This window comes from Bos grunniens, chromosome 10 (genome assembly GCF_055505025.1).
Source record: "Bos grunniens cultivar Pamir isolate PY7600 chromosome 10, Bosgru_T2T1.0, whole genome shotgun sequence".
Taxonomy (NCBI): Eukaryota; Metazoa; Chordata; class Mammalia; order Artiodactyla; family Bovidae; genus Bos; species Bos grunniens.
In genome coordinates, this window is record NC_141174.1 from 76408467 (window position 1) to 76430577 (window position 22111).

Sequence of the window (22111 nt, forward strand, 5' to 3'; positions counted from 1 at the left end):
GTAACTCTCAATTTCTCCTACAGAAGAATTGTTCACAGCTTTGCTCTGCCATATATGATCTATTTACAGACTGAAGAGGAAACTTGCAGTGAAGCGTGATATGAAAAATTTTTTCTCTTATCTGTTATGTCACTAGTTGCAATCATCGAGATCATCCTTAAAACTATAACATTATGTGATATGGAAAGTATTACATTTTATCATGAATACATTAATGAATATTCTTAGCTAGAATACTGTTATTGAAGGTTTCTAGGTTTGTATTCTGCACTTCTATTTTCCTGAATAAGTATCATCACTCAATCATGTCACTTGGGTCATTTTCATACAAATGATAACTGTCCCTCAATAATAGAGGGGATCCAGAAAATAAATTAATAAATTAAGACCAAATGACTGGCAACAGAATCTCAGGTGGTTTCAGTGCCTTTGTTTTTCCTTCTCTCACCATAGAAGTCACACAGTGTTCAAGACTAAGTCACACTCAGAGTCAGAGAAAGAAGCTTTAACAAAGATGATTAATCAATTTACCAAAACAGCTCTAACCTTCCACATCTGTAATTGGATGGGGACAAGAGGAGAGAGTAGAAATCAGAGGAATCCATGTCCAGAGGGCACTTATGACTCCCATCACTGTTCTTGATTCCTAGAGGTATCTGCTTATGGGTATCTGATATTTATGATCCTCTGCATCTAACCATAAACTAGAAGAATAGCAAGTTTTCTAAGAATCCTGACATCTCAGGCAAAAATCTCAAGTCTGTTATATACCAGATCTTCTATAGTTTTTCTGGTTTCAACTTAAACCAAGATTTCACAAAAGTATTAAAACATCTAGTAAAAGGACTATTATGTAGATGTCTAGACTTTTCATATTTTTGTGAGTTAAAAAACCATGATGAACACTGAAGAAACAATGGCACATGACATTTCTTGTCTGGGTTATCAGAACACCTTAGGAAGCTGACATTTATAATTCTAACATTGATCCAGAATAAGTGAAATGCACAGAATGTCATGGTGTTATTTGTTACGTTTCTTTTCCTCTTGTGATGCCTAGTATTATGACTCTAATTCCAAATAAACACAGAATCGAAATTCTATGTCTAATATTAAGGGTCTACATATCTTATTCTATAGATACAAATATAAAATACCTATTTATATTTGCAAGTATTGTCATTAATCTTCTCCAAACTGCTTTTTTGGAGTTTTGCTGGGTATAAGAAAATACTGAAAGAGAAATGAGAAAGTCCAAAATTCAAAGACTTACCATATCCAGCATTCTCAAAGTTTGACAGTCTTCAGCAGCGCATTTACATTATTTACTTAATACAGTAATAGAATCTGAGGGACTCACAGATTTCTAAAAGGAGAGTAAGGTCATCTTTGTCATTGTCATTTTTTCCTCTCCACCTCTTAAGAAGCCATGAATGTGTCAAGAGTCAACACGGTGACTGAATTCATACTCCTGAGTTTTCCCTGCTCTAGAGAGGTACAAGTCCTCCTCTTTGTGCTCTTCTCTGTGTCCTACATCCTGACACTGATGGGGAATGGGGCCATTGTCTTTGCAGTGAAGCTGGATCACAGACTCCACACTCCCATGTACACTCTGTTGGCCAACTTCTCATTCCTGGAGATGTGTTATATCAACACCACTGTTCCCAATATGTTAAGGAACTTCCTGTCTGAGACCAAAACCATCTCTTTCACTGCCTGCTTCCTCCAGTTCTACTTCTTCTTCTCCATGGGCATTACTGAGACCTTCTTACTGCCCCTCATGGCTTTTGATCGATACTTGGCCATCTGCCGACCTCTCCACTATCCTACCATCATGAGCAGCCGTCTCTGCATGAACTTGGTGGGCCTCTGCTGGGTAACAGCCTTCCTCTGCTATCCAGTCCCTATCTATTTCATCACACAACTCCCCTTTTGTGGCCCCAATACCATTGACCATTTTGTCTGTGATCCTGGTCCTTTACTGGCTCTATCCTGCATCCCTGCCCCTGGAATTGAGCTTTCCTGTTCTATATTAAGCTCTCTTATTATTTTTATCACCTTCTTCTTTATCCTTTGGTCCTACACCCTGGTTCTCAGAGCAGTGTTGCGTGTCCCTTCAGCCGCTGGCAGACGTAAGGCCTTCTCCACCTGTGGTTCCCACCTGGCTGTGGTATCTCTGTTCTATGGAACCATCATGATGATGTACATCAGCCCAACCTCTGGAAATCCAGCTGGGATACACAAGATTGTAACCTTGCTGTACTCAGCAGTGACTCCACTTGTAAACCCACTGATCTACAGTCTCCGGAACAAGGACATGAAGACTGCCTTGAGAAAAATTCAAATGTTTACAAAAACTGGCCAAAGCAAACAAGAGCTCATGAGTGGACCAAGATCATAATATTTATTTTTTCCTTCACACTCTTCTCCATAGTGCCTGTACCAGTTTACATTCCCACCAACAGTGTACAAGGGTTTCCTTTTCTTCACACCCTCTCCAACACTTATTATTTGCAGAGTTTTTTGATGATTACCATCAAAAAAATCTATTCCAACTTAAAAAGTAGATCTCTACTTACTGTCTCTAGAAATACAGACCCAAATTCATCTACTTCTGCCTAGACAATATGGACAATAGTACAACCGATTAAATCCAACCTTACCTTCAAAACAGGACTTGATAGACAGTAACTTGAATTAAATGACCTGCATCTGAACTTTAAACTCTTCTCCTATCCTGACTGCCAGTAACTAATTTCCCTTTATCTGAGATCATTCTCCTCTATTGTGTGCATATTCTTACATTTGGTTTTTATCATAATTGAGCCAAAATTTGTATTTAATCAATATCCAAAAAAATAATAATGATCTTAAGCACTATGTCATAGTTATTTAGAGAAATCTTTAAAAGAACAGATTCCCAGGTCTTTCTCCAAATCCCCTAATTCAGAATATAAAATTAACACCAGAAATTCCCATTTTAATGTGATTCTGTTGTACCTAGACCAGCACCAGTTCACACACTGACCTTATGGAGCCACTATTTTAAGAAAAATACATGACATATAGTGAGAAATAAAAATCTTATAATAATTGGTTGGGAAAGCGAAACAAATTATGGTGAGTAGTACAGGTGGTGAAAACACTCATGACAGCAGCAGTGAAGCTTCTCCTGCCTCTATTCCCAAATCCTCCATTTATAGAATAAGAAATATATTACAGTCTTCTTACCTTTTCCTACCTGTGAAAAATAATTAAAATACCTAGAAATAGGTCTACATTTTAAAAGATTAGCATGTAGTGACAATATATCAGTACTTTGGGGTTAGTTTCAAGAGAAGGAAGTTTGAGTTGAGCACGCAGCTCAAAAGAGGTAAAAGCAGACAGAGAGTAAAAGCCAGTGAGCCTGAGATATGAGACAGGTGTAGGTGATTTGGCTCAACTATTTGGTCATAAATAAATTAGCCAAGTTGTCCTCTTGGGTTGATGCATTTCATTCAGGCATCCAATAAACATTTATCTCTATTTGAATGCAGAAGATCAAGTCCCTGTCTTTGTGCAGCTTACATTATAGTGAAGGGGATAGATAATAAGAAGCTGAACACATAAATCTCATTAGTTATAACTACTAATTCCAGTAGTTTGAAAAATTTGTGACTATATGTGGTAATGGATAGTATCTACAATTAGACTTCTTGAAGTAATGGTTTCACCATATTTACATATATTGAATAATGTTGTACACTGGAAATTAATGTTTTCTATCAATTATATCTCAATAAAACAAAAAGAATCAATGAGAACTCTTTTAGTTTTTTAATTAACCTCCATACTGTTCTCCAGAGTAGCTGTACCAGTTTACATTCCCACCAACAGTGTAGAAGGATTCCCTTTTCTCCAAACCCTCTCCAGCATTTATTGTTTATAGATTTTTTGATGATGAGGATTATGATCTATTGAGGTGATGCCTCATTGTAGTTTTTATTTGAATTTCTCTAATAATTAGTGATGTTGAGCATCTTTCCATGTGCTTTTTGGCCATTTGTATGTCTTCATTGGAGAAATATCTATTTACATCTCCTGTCCATTTTTTGATTGGGTTATTTGTTGGGTTTTTTGTTGTAGTTGTTATTGAGCTACATGATTTGCATGTATATTTTGGAGGTTAATCCCTTGCCGGCCACTTCATTTGCAAACATTTTCTCCCATTCTGTGGGCTGTCTTTTTGTTTTTATGGTTTGCTTTGCTGTACAGAAGCTTTTAAGTTTAATTAGGTCCCATATGTTTATTTTTATTTTCACTACTCTAGTAGGTAGGTCAAAGTGATTTATGTCAGAGAACATTCTGCCTATGTGTTCCTCTACAAGTTTTATAATGAAATAGAGCTATCATATGATCCAACAACCCCAATCCTGGCCATATATCCAGAGAAAACCATAATTTGAAAAGATACATGAACCCCAATGTTCACTACAGCACTTTTACAATAGCCAGGACATGGAGCCACCTAAATGTCCATTGATGGGTGAATGGATAAAGAAGATGTGGTTCACATACACAATAGAATGTTACTCAGCCATAAAAAAGAAATTAAATACTGCCATTTGCAGCAACATAGATGATCCCAGAGTGAAGTCATACTGAGTGAAGTAAGTAAGACAAAGGGACAAATATCATAGGATATCACTTGTATGTGGAATTTTTTTTAAACGGTACAAATGAACTTATTTACAAAACAGAAACAGAATTACAATCCTAGAATTACCAGGGAGGAAAAGGGGAAGGGATAAATTGAGAGATTGGGATTGACATATACATAGTACAGTATATAAAATAGATACCTAATAAGTACCTACTGTACAGCACAGGGAACTCTGCTTCTGCTACTGCTGCTAAGTCGCTTCAGTCGTGTCCGACTCTGTGCGACCCCATAGACAGCAACCCACGAGGCTCCCCCGTCCCTGGGAACTCTACTCAGTACTAGTTAATGACTTTACAGAAAAAGAGTCTAAAAAAGAGTGGATATATGTATATGCATAACTGATTCACTGGGATGTACAGCAGAAAGTAACACAACATTGTAAATCAACTATGTTCCAACCAAAAAAAAAGATGCTATCCTTGAAACACCAAAAAAAGGAATAAATGGGAGTATGAATACAGAAATTGTTGGGGTAGGATAAGGCATAGTTTACATCTAAATGGTTAGAGAATGTCTTTGTTAGGAAGTGACATTTCAAACTCAGATAATATATCATGCAAAGATCTAGGACAATAAACTGCCATGTAAGTACAGATAGAAGCTTGTGATTTTCAATGAATAAGAAAAGTTGATTTTGCCAGCTGGAAAAGTAGGCAGCATCAAATCACTTAGAAACTTCTAGCCCACAATAAAAAGTTTTTATATGAACTCCTGGGGAAGCCTGCTCAATACAATATACTAAGAGGAAGGCTAAAAAAGTTCTCCTTAGAAAAATCCATATCTTCATAAGCTCTTCTTATATTGAAACTACTTATTTACTTACATGTTTATTTATATGTTCCTTTATTATACTGTATCCCACTTTTTTTCTTTAAGAATCTGAAGTATGAAAGTGCACTGAAAGAAAGAATAATAAAAATATGAATTTAAAAAGGAAAAACAGGATGATGGTTTGTGGAAAATAGGATAAATGCTGACATTAAGTCAAGCCTGTAAAAGTGTTATGAGCTCCCTTTAAAATGAAGTGGGAAATCATCAAAAAGGATCTTCAGTGTTGAAGTTTTTTCAAGTGTTGTTACAATTCTCTATAAAATGTTTCTTTGATTCAAAAAATTGAAGTAGAGAATGGAGAAACATTATCTGTCATATGATTTTCATTAACTGTAAGAAGAAACAAATCTGTTTACAAGGAAAACTAAGTTACTGACTCCTAGTTCTATAATTTCTTTCAAGATGATTCATATGAGGGAGAATGAGATATACTGAACAGTGGTTCCCCAAAATATCTGACATATGTACATATAGTTTAACACAGTTGCTTCTTATAGCATATCTTAATAAGATTCAAAGGCATTATATAGAAATATAACTCAGTGGAAGCAATTCTTTCCAGATCTAAGAACTGAGGTCCAAATATTTGCTTTCTGATAATCTGCCTTAATCCAAAATTCTGACCTTCACCTCACACTAGTCAGAGTGGCCACCATCAAAAAGTCTACAAACAATAAATGCTGAAGAAGTTGGGGGGGAAAGGAAGCCTCCTACACTGTTGGTGAGAATCTAAATTGGTGCAGCCACTCTGGAGAACAGTATGGAAATTCCTTAAAAAAACTAAAAATAGAGTTGCCATATGATCCAATGATCCCACTCCTGGGCATATATCTGGAGAAAACCCTAACTTGGGTTTTGTAGCCCAATATTCATAGCAGCACTATTTACAACAGCCAAGACAATGGAAACAACCTAAATGCCCACTGACAGATGATTGGATAAAGATGTGATACATATATACAGTGGAATATTACTCAGACATAAAAACAATGAAATAATACCATTTGCAGCAACATAGATGGATCTAGACCTCATCATACTAAGTAAGTAAGAAAGAGAAAGACAAATACCATATATCATTTATATACGGAATCTAAAAAATGACACAGTGGAAATTACTTATAAAATATAAATAGCTTCACAGACATAGAAAACAAACTTATGGTTACCAAAGGGGATACTGTACAGCATAAAGAACAATATTCAATATCTTATGATAACTTATAATGGAAAAAAATCTGAAAAAATATTGAAAAAAATGGAAAAATCTGTATATATGTACATATATATACATGTATATATAACTGAATCACTTTGTTATACATCTAAAACTAATATCAGTATTGTAAATCAATTACACTTCAATTAAAAAATAATCTATTATAGGATTGGTGGTTTGGTTGACTGATTTGAGGGAGGACCTAAGGAAGTGATGGTCTGCTCCAGATTGTATGTTGTCAATGCAAGGGCAATTCTAAGACTAGGTATCTCAGCAAATCTTATCTATATAGAGGGCAGAGAAGAAGGAGATTAAAGCTGTAATTGGCTTTTTTTTTTTAAGTACTAGACACTCATTTTAGCCAAGAGAGGAGGATATTTGGTGTTTTATGACTGGCACAGTGACGTTGTTTTTTTTATCCTTAGACAAAATTATAAAGTAGCTTTGTTTTGTTTCATGTATGTGTCCAATAACAGAATAGCATGACCTAGCTCAGAGTGTCAGAACAGCTTGTAATAACTTTGAGGTCTAGTCAAATCATTTATGGACATCTGGGGCTGCATTTATCCCCTTCAAGTTTTTTAAAGTCTTCATTGGCCACATGGTATGCACACTTAGGGGAGTTAGAGTTAGATATACTGGTTGATTAATTAATCAAGCAATCAGTTGATTTGTTAGCATTTCCTTCTATGTGTAAGAGTTTTAAAGAAGGAAAAAGATATCATTCAACCACATAGAAAATAAAAACACTGAAATTAAGAAAGATCCCAAGGGAAGTGAATAACAAGCATAGCGATGTCTCTTGACATTGTTTTCCTTTAGCAACAATAAATGGATCCTCAAGGATCAGGAAAAATAAGACTTAATTCCTGGCAGTCTCTGCTTATAACCCCTCCATCCCTCAGCAAACACATTCAAGAATTTTTACCACAACTATTTCCAGCTCTTTCCTCCTCTCTGGTTATTGTTAAGAAGACTATCTCTTCTAAGAGAATAAAAAATAAACTTTTGATAAGCTTCAGCTTAGAATTCCCTTTGCTGATCCAGGTAATAAGATTATGTACTGTTTAGAAGAGCAAAAAAATCATAATCTACTGATTTTTACCCACAGCTGTCTTTGAATTATTACAGTCATATACATACAACCAATATTTCTTAAACTCTTACTGGTCACGCAATAGTCAAAGTACTTCCACAGGAATTTATCTCATTCAGTTATCTTTGTAACAGCCCTTTAAAGAAGGCATAATTATTTGCTTATTATAGCTAAGTATTAATTTCTTATGACAAGTAAACAAAAGTTCTTAATTCTAAATTCAATAATTTTTCTATTATATACAGCTCTCTACCAGTCATCCCACTCTGGAAAATCATTCTTACTTTTTAAGTATCTTCCAGAAACAGATTATCCAATGTTACAGCCCCTCACTGAAACTGTACAAACTAACTAAGGAAGTGAATTGAGTTGTCATGGTTGGGAAGATCTCCTGGAGAAGGAAATGGCAACCCACTCCAATATTCTTGCCTGGAAAATGCCATGGACAGAGGAGCCTGGCAGGGTGAAGTCCATGGGGTCACAAAGAGTTGGGCGTGACTGAGCAACTGAGCACACACACATGAAACATCTCTGGGTGGGTTCTAGAGAGAGAGCCAACAAATGAGTACCAAGATTCGACTGTCCTGAGCTTTGAGGGAAAATTAAATATTGGTGAATGTCTTCCTTGTATTGCGTATGGCATGGCCTGGTTCATTCAGACATACTCTACCTCAATTTTTCAAGGGCTGACTAATTTAACAAGTAAACAAAGAAAACAAGGCGATTGTTGTTAATTAACTCAGTCCAAGTGGTCAGGGTACAAATACACAGACATCATTGCACCCATGTTCCAGTGCCCTCTGTAACTGACACAGGGTGAGTTTATTGGTCTTTTGCTGTTTGGTTGGTTGATTGGTTTGGGGAATTTTTTTTTGACAGTTTCAGCTCAGACTTGAGGCAGGTAACGTCATCAGTCTTCTGTACAGAGGAGCTCAGTAATAAAAAGTGAATAGTGATGCAAGCAAATTAAATATGTTAGATTGAGCGTAAAATGGTGATGGCAATTCCTGTTTTCTAGAACACGTTCCTGTTTTCTATAACAGCTCTGTAAGACTTCTTGGCACAGAATTGCTGAGAGGGAAAAGTTTTACTTAAAAGTGTAACATGATCAGTTTCTCCATTTTTCAAGGAGTACTCAGTCGCTGCTTAGAAAATGGAGGGTAGAAGGGTAAAAGTAGAAGCCAGGAGCTGTGTTAGAACACTGCTGCAGAAGTCTAAGGAAGAAAGGATGGTAATTTAAACTTGAGAGACAGCAGTTAAGACAAAGGAGTGCATGATACAAGCCATCCTTTAGAAACAGAAGAATCCTGCTAATGAATTGGATGTGAGGGGAAAAGAAGAGATGTAACAATGAAATAGACTATACCAGAAAAAGTAAGTTCTTCAACATTAACTAAGCTATTTAAAGAGCTGAAAATATTTTGAGATGATAAAGTGATTAACACACACAAAAATAACCTTTTAGAAGGTTATTTCTTTAAAACATAAGGCTGAGCACAAGACTCAAAATTAAAGATGACTGTAAATTACATGCATTAAAATGTTCTCCTTAACCAAATCTGAAGACAGTTTTCTTTATAGTTTCCAGAATACTTTCCCTTGAAAGTAAAAAATTTCTAATATAAGCTCCTACTCTGAAAAAAGGAATACTGCCAGGAAGACAACTATGCAGTCTTATATTACAAAAATAAAAGAGAGAGAAGTCATTAAAAATGCAGTATATATCTCACTCCCTGCTGCTTCTGCTGCTAAGTCGCTTCAGTCGTGTCCGAGTCTGTGCCACCCCATAGACAGTAGCCCACCAGGCTCCCCCGTCCCTGGGATTCTCGAGGCTAGAATGGGTTACCATTTCCTTCTCCAATGTGTGAAAGTGAAGTCGCTCAGTCGTGTCCGACTCTTAGCGACCCCATGGACTGCAGCCTACCAGGCTCCTCTACCCATGGGATTTTTCCAGGCAACAGTACTGGAGTGGGGTGCCATTGCCTCCTCCGATCTCATTCATTAGGCTCTGGTAAATAGAGACCTTACCATTAGAAAAGAATGTTGACAATTTGAGCTTTCACACACTATCAGTAGGAGTGATAAATAATGCAATAATGATGGAACACTGTTGAACTTATCTACTGAAGGTAAAGATACACATGCCCTTATGATCTAGCCTATAGAAATGCATGCATGTGTGAACCAGGAAAAGAAAACTATGTTCATAGTACCATTACTCCTAACAGCCCCAAACTAGAAATAGCCAAAATAGTCATCTATAGTACAATGGTTTAATAAGTGGTGGTTTATTCATAGAGTACAGTGGGGTATAAATGGACACACTATAGATGATTGTAACAACATGAATGTAAAAAACCTTACTGTTGAACAAAATAAGCCATCCAAATACTACATATACTATGATTTCAATTATGTAAAATAAAAAACAAGCAAAACTTAAAAAAAATGTTTCAGAATGCATACTTAGTTATTAAAGAAAAATAGGGAGGTGATTACTATTAGGAAAGGAGAGTGTTAACAATTGGAGGGACTAAGAGGCAGAGGATAGTCATCCTCTTATTGGGATGGAGCATAACAGGAGATTCTAGGCTACAAGTCATCCTCTATTTCTCAACTTCAGTGATAGTTACTGCAGAGTTTTATATATAAAGATTTAAATGTTGAACATGTTTCCATACATTTCACAATAAGTAAATATCTCTATATATACTGATATTCATTTAACTTGTGTTTTTTTTCTTTTTCAAATTTCAAATGTTTATTTCTTTTTTTTTTAATTTTATTTTATTTTTAAACTTTACATAATTGTATTAGTTTTGCCAAATATCAAAATGAATCCGCCACAGGTATACATGTGTTCCCCATCCTGAACCCTCCCCCCTCCTCCCTCCCCATACCATCCCTCTGGGTCATCCCAGTGCACTAGCCCCAACCATCCAGTATCGTGCATCGAACCTGGACTGGCAACTCATTTCTTACATGATATTTTACATGTTTGAATGTCATTCTCCCAAATCTTCCCACCCTCTCCCTCTCCCACAGAGTCCATAAGACTGTTCTATACATCAGTGTCTCTTTTGCTGTCTCGTACACTGGGTTTTTATAATCCAACTACTAAACTATGACAGTAATTCAGAATTAGACTAAAATAGTAACTATTCATACATAAATGTTTATTTCATTCCCCAGAGTGGCTTCAATTCATATCTGGGTTCTCACTTGTCTTTACAATTATTCAATAATGTGATGGTGTTTTCACAGCTTGCAGACTCATGAAAATCTCCAACACCCCCAGCACCTCCAGCACCATCACTGGCTTCATCCTTCTGGGCTTCCCTTGCCCCAGGGAGGGGCAGATTCTCCTCTTTGTGCTCTTCTCTGCTCTCTACCTTCTGACCCTCATGGGCAACGGTTCTATCATCTGTGCTGTGCGCTGGGATCAGAGACTCCACACCCCCATGTACATCCTGCTCGCAAACTTCTCCTTCCTGGAGATCTGGTATGTCACCTCCACTGTCCCCAACATGTTGGCCAACTTCCTCTCTGATAACAAGTTCATCTCCTTCTCTGGGTGCATTCTCCAGTTCTACTTTTTCTTCTCCCTGGGTTCTACAGAATGCTTTTTCTTGGCTATTATGGCATTTGATCAATACCTTGCCATCTGCTGGCCTCTACACTACCCCACTCTCATGACTGGACATCTCTGTGCCAATCTTGTGATCAGCTGCTGGGTACTTGGTTTCCTCTGGTTCTTGATTCCCATCATCATCATCTCCCAAATGTCATTCTGTGGGTCCAGGATCATTGACCACTTCCTGTGTGACCCAGGTCCCTTGTTGGCCCTCACCTGTACTAGAGTCCCTGTAATAGAGTTAACTAGCTCCACCTTAAGTTCTCTCCTCTTATTTATCCCCTTTCTCTTCACCATGGTGTCCTATGCTCTGGTCCTACAAGCTGTGCTGAAGTTCCCTTCATCTGCTGGACGAAGAAAAGCTTTCTCCACCTGTGGGTCCCATCTGACTGTGGTTTCTCTTTTTTATGGATCAGTGATGGTCATGTATGTGAGCCCAACATCTGAACATGATGCTGGAATGCAGAAGATAGTGACTTTGTTTTATTCTGTAGTTACTCCACTCATTAATCCTGTAATATATAGTCTGAGAAACAAAGATATGAAACATGCTATGAAGAAATTATTAGGAACATAAAAGTAAGGGTTTTGATTTAAAATATTTGGGGGGACAGAAGCTGTTTTTAATTTCTTGGTTAAAAAGAAGACTAACTGACTATAGAACTATAAGACATCTCAAAGATTTACTGCATATCCCCAATTTTGCAAGTGATAGAGCCATAGATTGAAAAACTGAGTTTAGTTTGCTGGGAAATATAATTAAATATAAATTTCCTGCCAATCTAGAAAACCTCTCCACAATGGTGGAAGAGAATAAAGCAGTTTTATTATTTATTATTTGTGGGTGTGAGAGTTGGACCATAAAGAAAGCTGAGAGCAGAGGAATTGATGCTTTTGAACTGTGGTGTTGGAGAAGACGCTTGAGAGTCCCTTGGACTGCAAAGAGATCAAACCAGTCAATCCTAAAGGAAATCAGTCCTGAATATTCATTGGCGGGACTGAAGCTCCAATACTTTGGCCACCTGATGTGAAGAACTGACCCAAAGGAAAAGACTCTGATGCTGAGAAAGAATGAAGGCAGGATGAGAAGGGGATGACAGAGGATGAAATGGTTGAAAGGCATCACTGACTCGATGGACATGAGTTTGAATAAGTTCAGGGAATTGCTGATGGACAGGGAAGCCTGGCGTGCTGCAGTCCCTGGGGTCACAAAGAGTCGGACATGATTGAGCAACAGAACTGAACTGACTGATTATTGAATAAGCGTTAAAGTAGGAGACTATGGGCATCTCAGGCAACCCACTGAAAAAGGGCAAAGACCAAAAGAAATTTCATCCTTTTGTAGTCAAGCAAATACAACCCATTATATACAGGTTCTCAAGATAAAAAGCTAATCCTCAAAAAGACTTGACCATTTTATCAGACATAATCAATTCATCCTAGACTCACCTAGTAATTGGACTGGCCATCTGTGTTTGCTAATTGGCTTCACACAGGGGAGAAAAGACATTTCTATATAACAGGTGGTAGCTTTCAACTTGGAAATTAGGCCACCAAAGTTAGGCTCCTATCTTCCCACAGGAAATGGAAGATTGGGGCCTTTCTATCTTGATTATTACGTTTCAGAGAGACTTCCCAGGTCCTTGACAAAGACATTCCTAGGTCATAAATCTGGCAAGGTGTTCAAATCCCTTAAAATATAAAACTTTTAAATTTTACATTCATTTCAATGACAGATAAACAAGTACAAGTTTTCTAAACTAAGTGTTCTGAAAACAGGAAGAGGGGAAAGTCTCTTTCTTTATCTTCAGCATGGATACTTACACCTCTTTTTTTTTTTTTTTGTATTTGCTCTTCCAAATTGTACAATCCTAGGGCAAAACTTGTCTCTTATTACTCTTCCAACACCAACAAACTCTTTACTTTTCTGGTAGTGCTTTTATTTCTGTCTTCTAAAACATCTATCGTGATAACATCAATTTTAATGTTGTATATATCTTCAAGTCAATATGAAAAATAGCATCAGCACAATAAAAGTGGTAAATATATGAAAAAAAGTAAATAGCATATGAAAGGCTTTTAAATATCTAAAAATACAATTCTATTTTGTTCAGAATTAGAGAAGTACAAAGAAAGCTATAATAAATATATCTCTTTTCCCCCAAAATTGACAAAGATCAAAAATAATGTTAAGAAAAACAGCAATGTCTTCCCTTACTGGTAGAACATAAATTGGTACAATATCTACGGAGGACATTTTGCCAAAAAAACTATCAGAATTTAAAAGGCATTCCCTGACTCAGCAATTCCACTCTTAGGTATTTATCTGCGGAGTATATTCACAAATAAGAAAAATGACATGTGTACAAGAATATTGACTACTGTTTCTACTAGTAAAAGATTGGAACATTCCAAATTCCCATTAATTAATGACTAATTAGATAAATTATTGTATATACCCCCAACAAAGGTCCATCTAGTCAAGGCTATGGTTTTTCCAGTGGTCATGTATAGATGTGAGAGTTGGACTGTGAATAAAGCTGAGGGCTGAAGAATTGATGCTTTTGAACTGTGGTGTTGGAGAAGACTCTTGAGAGTCCCTTGGACTGCAAGGAGATCCAACCAGTCCATTCTGAAGGAGATCAGCCCTGGGATTGCTTTGGAAGGACTGATGCTAAAGCTGAAACTCCAGTACTTTGGCCACCTCATGCGAAGAGTTGACTCATTGGAAAAGACTGATGCTGGGAGGGATTGGGGGCAGGAGGAGAAGGGGACAACACAGGATGAAATGGCTGGATGGCATCACCGACTCAATGGACATGAGTCTGAGAGAACTCCGGGAGTTGGTGATGGACAGGGAGGCCTGATGTGCTGCGATTCATGGGGTCGCAAAGAGTCAGACATGACTGAGCAACTGAACTGAACTGAACTGAGGGTGGAATATACTATATAACTGTTAAAAATTAAGATCTGTACATGTTGATATAAAAGTACCCTCAAAGTTAAAGAAAAAGCGAGATGAAAGAGATCTGTCTTGGGCCATCTTTCATAGGAAGAAAGATTACATAAATATCTACATATTTATGTTCATAAACATGTTGTGTATCTCTGAAAGAAGAAACTAAGAACAGTGATGATTTTGGGAAACAGAATTGGGTATCTAGGGACAGGGAGAGAAGGAAACATTTTCACTGTGCATACAAACCTTTGTACATTTTAAATTTTTCCATATGCATGTATTTCATTTAAACACACATTTAAACAACATTTATTATTATCATCTAAAAATAAAATTTAAAACTATTTTACTATGAAATTGGAACAAAGGTAACATTTATTCATAATTCTGTGATTCTTTGAGAAACTAAAAAGAATACTGTTTCTCAGAGGAAAATAAAAAAAAACAAAACTGACGTCTTCATGTCATCTCACTAAAATTCTTTCGTTCAGCCGGAACAAAGTAAGAAATGTCTTCCTCTTCTGCGGACCTAAGAGAGTAATAAACTATGAAAAAGTGAAAGCAGCTTTTTAAAAATAATTGCTGTATCATCTTCCTCCATAGTCACTTATTCACTAAAACAAACACATTCAATATGTTAGGCACTGAGCTGGAAGGGACAAGCCATATACAGAAGTAAATAAGACACATTTCCTTCTCTTCTGGGGCTCATGAACAAGTAGTAAATGAAGCAAGATGTTCTATAAACAAGGGAATTATAAGTTGCTATAGGAGCAGGTAAAGGAAGGCACAGATAAAAACCCATGATTATGAGAGGTAAGAAATCATGGCAACTTCTGAAAAATGCATATAACCATTCCCAGAGCACTATCTATTTACTAGTATACTACAATATACAGAATAGAAGTATTCCTCAAATAGATGTCCATGTGGCATTTACTACCCATCATGACTTATAATTGGCCAAACTTATTAATATATTAATGAGCATCCTTAATCAAAATAAATACAGCTTCAAGATGTAATATAATTCACAATTCGTCAAACAGATATAGATAGATAGAAAAATGGCTGATTCATGTTGATGTTTGGTAGAAACCAAAGCAATACTATAAAGCAATTAAAATGAAGAAATTATCCTTCAATTAAAAATAAATAAACCAAAAAAGGCCCCCCAAAAAGACAAATAGAAATAAAGAGGCACATCATTGGGATATAGGTATTAAAATATAAAAGTCAGTCTTCAGATGCCATCACAGTAAAAATATTACTGTTATTTATTATTAGTATTTGTTTCCAGGGAACTCAACCTACAAGACCATATCACTTAGAAAGAAAATAGCACTTGCATGCTTAAGTAAATCAATGAGCCAAAAAAGACATATCAACCTACCTCAGATCTTTCATGAGAATGAAGTATTCCAGTGAGTGGCAGATGGCCAAGGGCTGATCATTTTCCATGACAAAGTAGAACTGTGCAGTTGTGCTGGGGGAAAAAAGTAGAACCAAGTGATGCAACCAGAATAGGAAATGGTCTTGGTTTTCGAAAGCAAATTGTCCTATATGTTGGACTTAAAAGTTGTGAAGTAATTTTAAAAGTCACAATAGCTACACTAGCTAACTCTCAATGTGCCTAAAATGAACTTCCACTTTAGCCATTCAAGTAAGGTACAGCCTCAAGCACACCATTCATATCTTCATTTTATAGATGAGGTAACTAAAGCCTAGATTGAATAAGCAAGTTGCCCAAACAGTTGATTAGTGTTGGAACCAGCTATGACTCCAAAAACCATACTATAAATTGTTATGCTATGGCATCTCTTAATGTTAGATTATTATATGTGAACTCCCAAGCTAAGCATTTTGTATACAATCTCTCTTTTAATCCTCATTATATTATATGAGCCATTACTATTTTACATGCTTTACAGAGTAGAAAACTAAGGCCTGGAGAGAATAGGTAATAATTTACCAGTAATACAGTCTAATAGTAACTAGGAAAGCAGGGATTCAACCAGGTCTCTCTGAGTCCAAACTCATATTCATCATCACTATTAATTTGTCATAGCAGACTTACATATATTGTTTAAAAGCAGGAAAAATTCTCCATGTGCCTCTAAAGCTGAAATAATATCCAACTATTATTATTTGGGTAAATGGTTGATAAAAAGTTTATGAATAAATATAGTATAGCATTGTAAATACAATATGACACGTGCAGAAAAATTAAAATCTGGTCTTTAGAAAAAAAAATACAAAGGGAAGCACTTCAAAATATTTGAAATGGCAATGTTTTGGCAGTAATATGGAGGTTTTGGAGGTTTTTTTTTGGGGGGGGGTTCCAATTGTTTGCTTTATTTTCAAATGTTTCAATACCAAGTACAGATAGTCCCCAACTTACTATTTAACCAGTTTTCAACTTTACAGTTGTGAGAAAGTAATACACATTTGGTAAAAACCATACTTTGAATTTTTACATTTTTCTGGCCTGTTGATAAGTAGTATGATACCCTCTCATGATGCTAGGTTCAGCTCTGAGCCACAGCTTCCAGTCAGTCACCTGATCATGAGGGTAAACACCTATACACTTAAACCACTCAGTACCCATGCAGCCATTCTGTTTATCATTTTCTGTACAGTACTCAATAAATCAACAGTAATATTTATTATGAAAATTCAGCAATTTTATTATGAAATAAGCTTTATGTCAGATGACTTTTGCCCAAAAGTAAGCTAATACGTGTTCTGAGAACATTTAAGGTAAACTAGGCTAAACTATGATATTTGGTAAGTAATGTAATCAACACATTTTTAAGGCTCAAGAGGGAGGATATATATGTATAATTATGGCTGATTTGTGTTGTTGTACTGCAGAAACCAACACAACATTGTAAACCAATTTTCCTCCAATTAAAAAATTGAAAAATTTTAAAGCATTTATTTACTTATCATATTTTCCATTTTAAAGATTTTATTAGGATGTAAACCTATTTCAGGTCAAGGAAGATATGTAATAATATATTAAGAATACTTTGACTCTCCAGTAAGTTATTTTGTAAATAATAATAATGATAAATCTAGCTCAGTTTCCCAGTTTAAAAGAACTAGCATACCTTAAGGATGCTCATCTATATAAAACCTCAGTAACCATAATGTCCCTTATTTTTTCTAACAAAACTAATATTTGTAACTTCAAAACTGTGTTTTCTTAATTTTCTCAGAATTAAATTAAGAGACAGCCACTAGGTACCCTGAGGGAATGGGAGCCAGACTTGAAGATTGAAAAGTGAGCCCTTAGTATTGGACAGAAGGGAAAAGGCCTGTTAGGCCATCCAGCTTCTCATCAGTCAGTTTCACTGGTACCATGCAGAAGAGGGGAAGTTTCTCAACTTTGATACATCAGCTGATAATGTATAAAGGGAGGTGAAATCATGCTAGCAACATTTCAAACTGAAGACTGTTATCAATCATATTGCATACTTTCTAGTTCTGAATTAATATGTCCCTACAGAGTTGGTAACAGTTTACATTTCACTACTATTTAAATTGGTATTTCTCATAAGTACAAATGAATTTCTAGAATATAGTAAATAGGTCTGCAAAATTTAATACAAATCACAATTTATAACCCTGTTTACTTATAAATAGGGATATATGCATACTTAAGTATACACATATAAACATATTTGAGAAGATATGGAAAATAATTCTAAAGAAATGTCACAAAGTATAAACTGAAGAAGCTTTTGCATTTTACTTCAGTGATAGAGTCATACAAAATATGTTTTGGATCACGAATGGACCTTTATATCTAGGATATAGTTTGTTTCCTATCCCAAGGTCAATGTTCTTTAGAGCTCCAAGTTCTTACTCATTAATAATTGTATAAAATATCTGTGGCATCTTTTTCATATTTTTTCTTCTGAAATATTCATGTTAAATTCCCATGATAAATGAGGACAAGTTTTAATGTTCTTTGCATTTCTCTAATTTTCCAATTTTCATAGTCATTCACAATCCAGAGGAGTGGTACATACATAGTAAATATTCAGTGATGGATTTCTGGAAGTCGTATATTCAGTCAGGCATAAGCCACAAAAGATATGCAGCAAAAACCAGAATTACCTTTACTTGCTAATATGTTACTACAGCTGAAATAATTCCCTAAAACCTTTCTCTATATTTTTGCAATTTTTCTTCTTTTTGTTATCTTCTTTAGGACCCAGCTAAATCATAAGAAAAATTGTATTTTGTTTACAAATGTTTAAAAAGACTAACTGCTTCCAAATAAGACCTTGAGAACCAGAAAAAAAAAAGGCATATTTGATAAATAAAAGTAAGATGATTATTTTTATAGTTTTTATTATCAATCAAAACTTCAGCTTTGCAGAAAAGTTGCAATAATAGTAAATTACAGAAAGTCTATATGCCCTTCATCCGGATTTCAAATTATTAAAATTTTAAAACAATTTCTTACAGTCTCTCCGTGTCCTTTTACATCTATTACCCTCTCTGTGTCCATATGTCTCACTGTCAAAATCAAATGAACCTTTTTGTGTTAGTAAATTGGTGAAAACCTCAAAGTTCTAAAACAGACTTTTGAAAGCAAAGTCAATTCTTAGGAAAAAAATTTTTATTCAAAATTAAATTTCCTTATTTGAAACTGTAAGTAACTGTTTTGTAGTGCAAATAAATAGAAATAAGAACTATTGAATTCTAAATGATAAATGCTTATCAGATTCAACACAAGATTTCTAAGGATTTTTTTTCTACAGAAAAAGGCCATGATGGTCTGGGGAAAAGAGTGATTGCACAGCTTCGTTATTCCCTAAAACCAGTCTCCTCTGTCTGATAGCAAGACAAGCATCTGTCCCCAGCACCCACAATTGACCACAGCTTATCAGAAGACCAAAGAACTCCAGCAAGGTGAACAGTCTTGGCTTGGGTTTTGTTTGACAGAATTTCCCCTGATCGTATGAGAGGTATTCTGAACAGATTTGGTGAGTAACTGACGAACCTGTCGATTGAATCTCTGGCCATCTCTAAGAGACTAAAACTAAGGAAAAGATATTACTTCCTCCATCACTGGGGAAATAAAAGCAACAATGAAGACACAACGGTCTCCAGAGGAGAAATGGAGAGAACGAGGGAATAACTAGCACAGACCTGTTTCCTGGCACAATCCTCCTAGAGGCAGTAAATGATTCCTCAAGGAGGACGACAAGGTGTGCTTATAATCCATGGATCCCAAAGCACATACATTCACTGAGCCCCATCCAACCTACTTTTTACACCTTCTCTCCCAGCTGGTTACTACAAAGACAACTGCTTCTACTCAGAAGAATCTGCGAAAACCTGAGAAGCTTCAGTTGAGAATCCCTTTCTTACTTCAGAAAAGAAGGTAATTCAGTTCGTAGAGGAGAAAAATATTAAAATATAGCTGGAGAATCTACATCTCTGGGGGAAAAAAGTCTCCTGTTAACTCTGCCAGCTTTACCCAAAACACCTAATATTTACCATATGTCAGATATTGAGAAGTTGCTTCCACCTTGTCAATTTATTATTCCATTCATTAGTCTTCATAACAACCCTCTGGGGAAGGTGTTATCATCTCCATCTGACATTTGAGGAAACTAAGAGTCAGAAAATAACTGGCTTATAGAATTTGCCACGACAATGCAATGTTTAAGTGTTGGAATTCAAATCCTGGGCTCTTGTATCCAAATTCAGTACTATTTCTAGCACACCATAACTGCCTGCCACTCATCAGTAGTGGATAAATACACTGCTTTTGGGCTTTTGAAAAAGTTTAAACAATAGGAGATATATACCCTATATATATATTGCTAGGCATTTTAAAACTATTCTTTCTGTAATCTTCAAAATGCCCTCTGTAGTTCTATTCACTTCAACTTAAGAAAAGGACACCAAAGCATAGAGAGGTTAATACTTGGTCTAGCATCCATGGCTATAATGTGGTGGAGGCAGGATTCAGACTCAGATGGTCCAGTTCTGGAAGCTGTGCTTCTGTATGGAGTAGCCTGTCCAGGCCAGCAAGGCAAAGGACTGTGTTCACAGGGAATCATCCAGGCTGGCTGCTGAGAGAAGTTAGTGAGGATAGCAGGACTCCACTCCACTATGGAAAACAAAACTCTATTGTTTTCAGGTTTGGAATATATTTCTTCCAAAATATCTTCTATGTATAGATATTGTTAAGGAAGCTTTTATTCTCTTCATTATAATGCATACATTTTCCAAAGTTTCAATAATAACCAAATTTTATAATCAGAAAAATAATTTTGAAAAAGAGAGCAGTTAAAAAAAGTTTATTAAAACTATTTTGTCCCATAGTTTTAATAAAACAATGAAACCAACAGACAAGATTCTTGCCCTCATTTGGCTGGCAAAGATACACAAGTAAAAAAAAAATAATAATAATTTCAGTTCTAATGAGGTAGATGAAACTGGAGCCTATTATACAGAGTGAAGCAAGCCAGAAAGAAAAACACCAATACAGGATACTAACGCATATATATGGAATTTAGAAAGATGCTAACAATAACCCTGTGTACGAGACAGCAAAAGAGACACTGATGTATAGAACAGTCTTATGGACTCTGTTGCAGAGGGAGAGGGTGGGAAGATTTGGGAGAATGGCATTGAAACATGTATAATATCATGTATGAAACGAGTTGCCAGTCCAGGTTCGATGCACGATACTAGATGCTTGGGACTAGTGCACTGGGATGACCCAGAGGGATGGTATGGGGAGGGAGGAGGGAGGAGGGTTCAGGATGGGGAACACGTGTATACCTGTGGTGGATTCATTTTGATATTTGGCAAAACTAATACAATTATGTAAAGTTTAAAAATAAAATAAAATTAAAAAGTAAAAAATAAAATGTAAAAAAAATAATAATTTCAGATTTTGATAAGTATGAGGAAGAAAATAAATAGGAATTTATGAACAAAAGAATGACAGAGATACTTACATAGGGTGTTCAGAAGAACAGAATAATTAGGCTGGAAAGTGAAAAATGGGCTCCAGATACATTTCCAGGCGAAGAGAACATTTAAAGCAAAGAACCCAGTCAGTAAAGAAGTTGCATATTCCAGGATACAAAGAAGGCCCGTGTAAATGAAGAAGGGGGAATAGGAAAAGACAGATCGGAAAAGGGAGAAGGGAAGAAAATGGTAAAATAGGTGGAAGCCAGATCATTCAGGGGCCCATGTATCATAAAAGGGAGCTTGGATTTTATTCTAGGTTGAGTTATGGAATGTTTTTGCATAAGGAAATTGCATGATCTTATTTACAGTTTTAAAAGGTCAGTCTGTCTGCTGTGTAGAGAATTGATTGTATAGAAGCAAAGGCAGGAAGCAGAGAAATCATTTGGGAGACCTTTGCAGTAATTTAGAGAAATGGTATGGGTAACATGAACTAGGAAGGTGCAGGGGAAAGAGAGAGAAGCAGGTGCATCAGGGCTCAAGGCATATTTTAGAAATAAAGAGAATTATAGCTGAACTGTGTATGAAGGATAGTAGAAAGAGAGATGTGCTATTAAAACATAATGGAAGTTTTAATTCAGCATTCACTTCAGCAAAGTGAATCAGCTATACATATACATATATCCCCTTTTCTGGATCTCCTTCCCATTTAGGTCACCACAGAG

At 36.0% G+C, this 22111-nt stretch overlaps 2 protein-coding genes and 1 long non-coding RNA gene across 3 annotated transcripts; 2 read left to right on the forward strand and 1 right to left on the reverse strand.

The window, feature by feature from the left end:
* Positions 1-461: 461 nt before the first annotated feature.
* LOC147364926 (olfactory receptor 11H6-like) lies at positions 462-2401 on the forward strand. The gene is made up of 2 exons (XM_086318876.1): positions 462-477; positions 1425-2401. Exon 2 carries the CDS (start codon positions 1430-1432, stop codon positions 2399-2401), a length of 972 nt encoding a protein of 323 aa, XP_086175002.1. The 5' UTR covers positions 462-477; positions 1425-1429.
* A 6367-nt stretch (positions 2402-8768) lies between these two features.
* On the forward strand, positions 8769-12059 carry LOC147364927 (olfactory receptor 11G2-like). Its single transcript, XM_086322116.1, has 2 exons — positions 8769-8793; positions 11113-12059. Exon 2 carries the CDS (start codon positions 11124-11126, stop codon positions 12057-12059), a length of 936 nt encoding a protein of 311 aa, XP_086178242.1. The 5' UTR covers positions 8769-8793; positions 11113-11123.
* A 2739-nt stretch (positions 12060-14798) lies between these two features.
* On the reverse strand, positions 14799-19921 carry LOC147364928 (uncharacterized). Its single transcript, XR_015135058.1, has 3 exons — positions 19608-19921; positions 15835-15927; positions 14799-14970 (listed from the first exon to the last, which is right to left on the reverse strand). It is a non-coding gene; the product is annotated as an uncharacterized LOC147364928 (long non-coding RNA).
* Positions 19922-22111: the final 2190 nt, after the last annotated feature.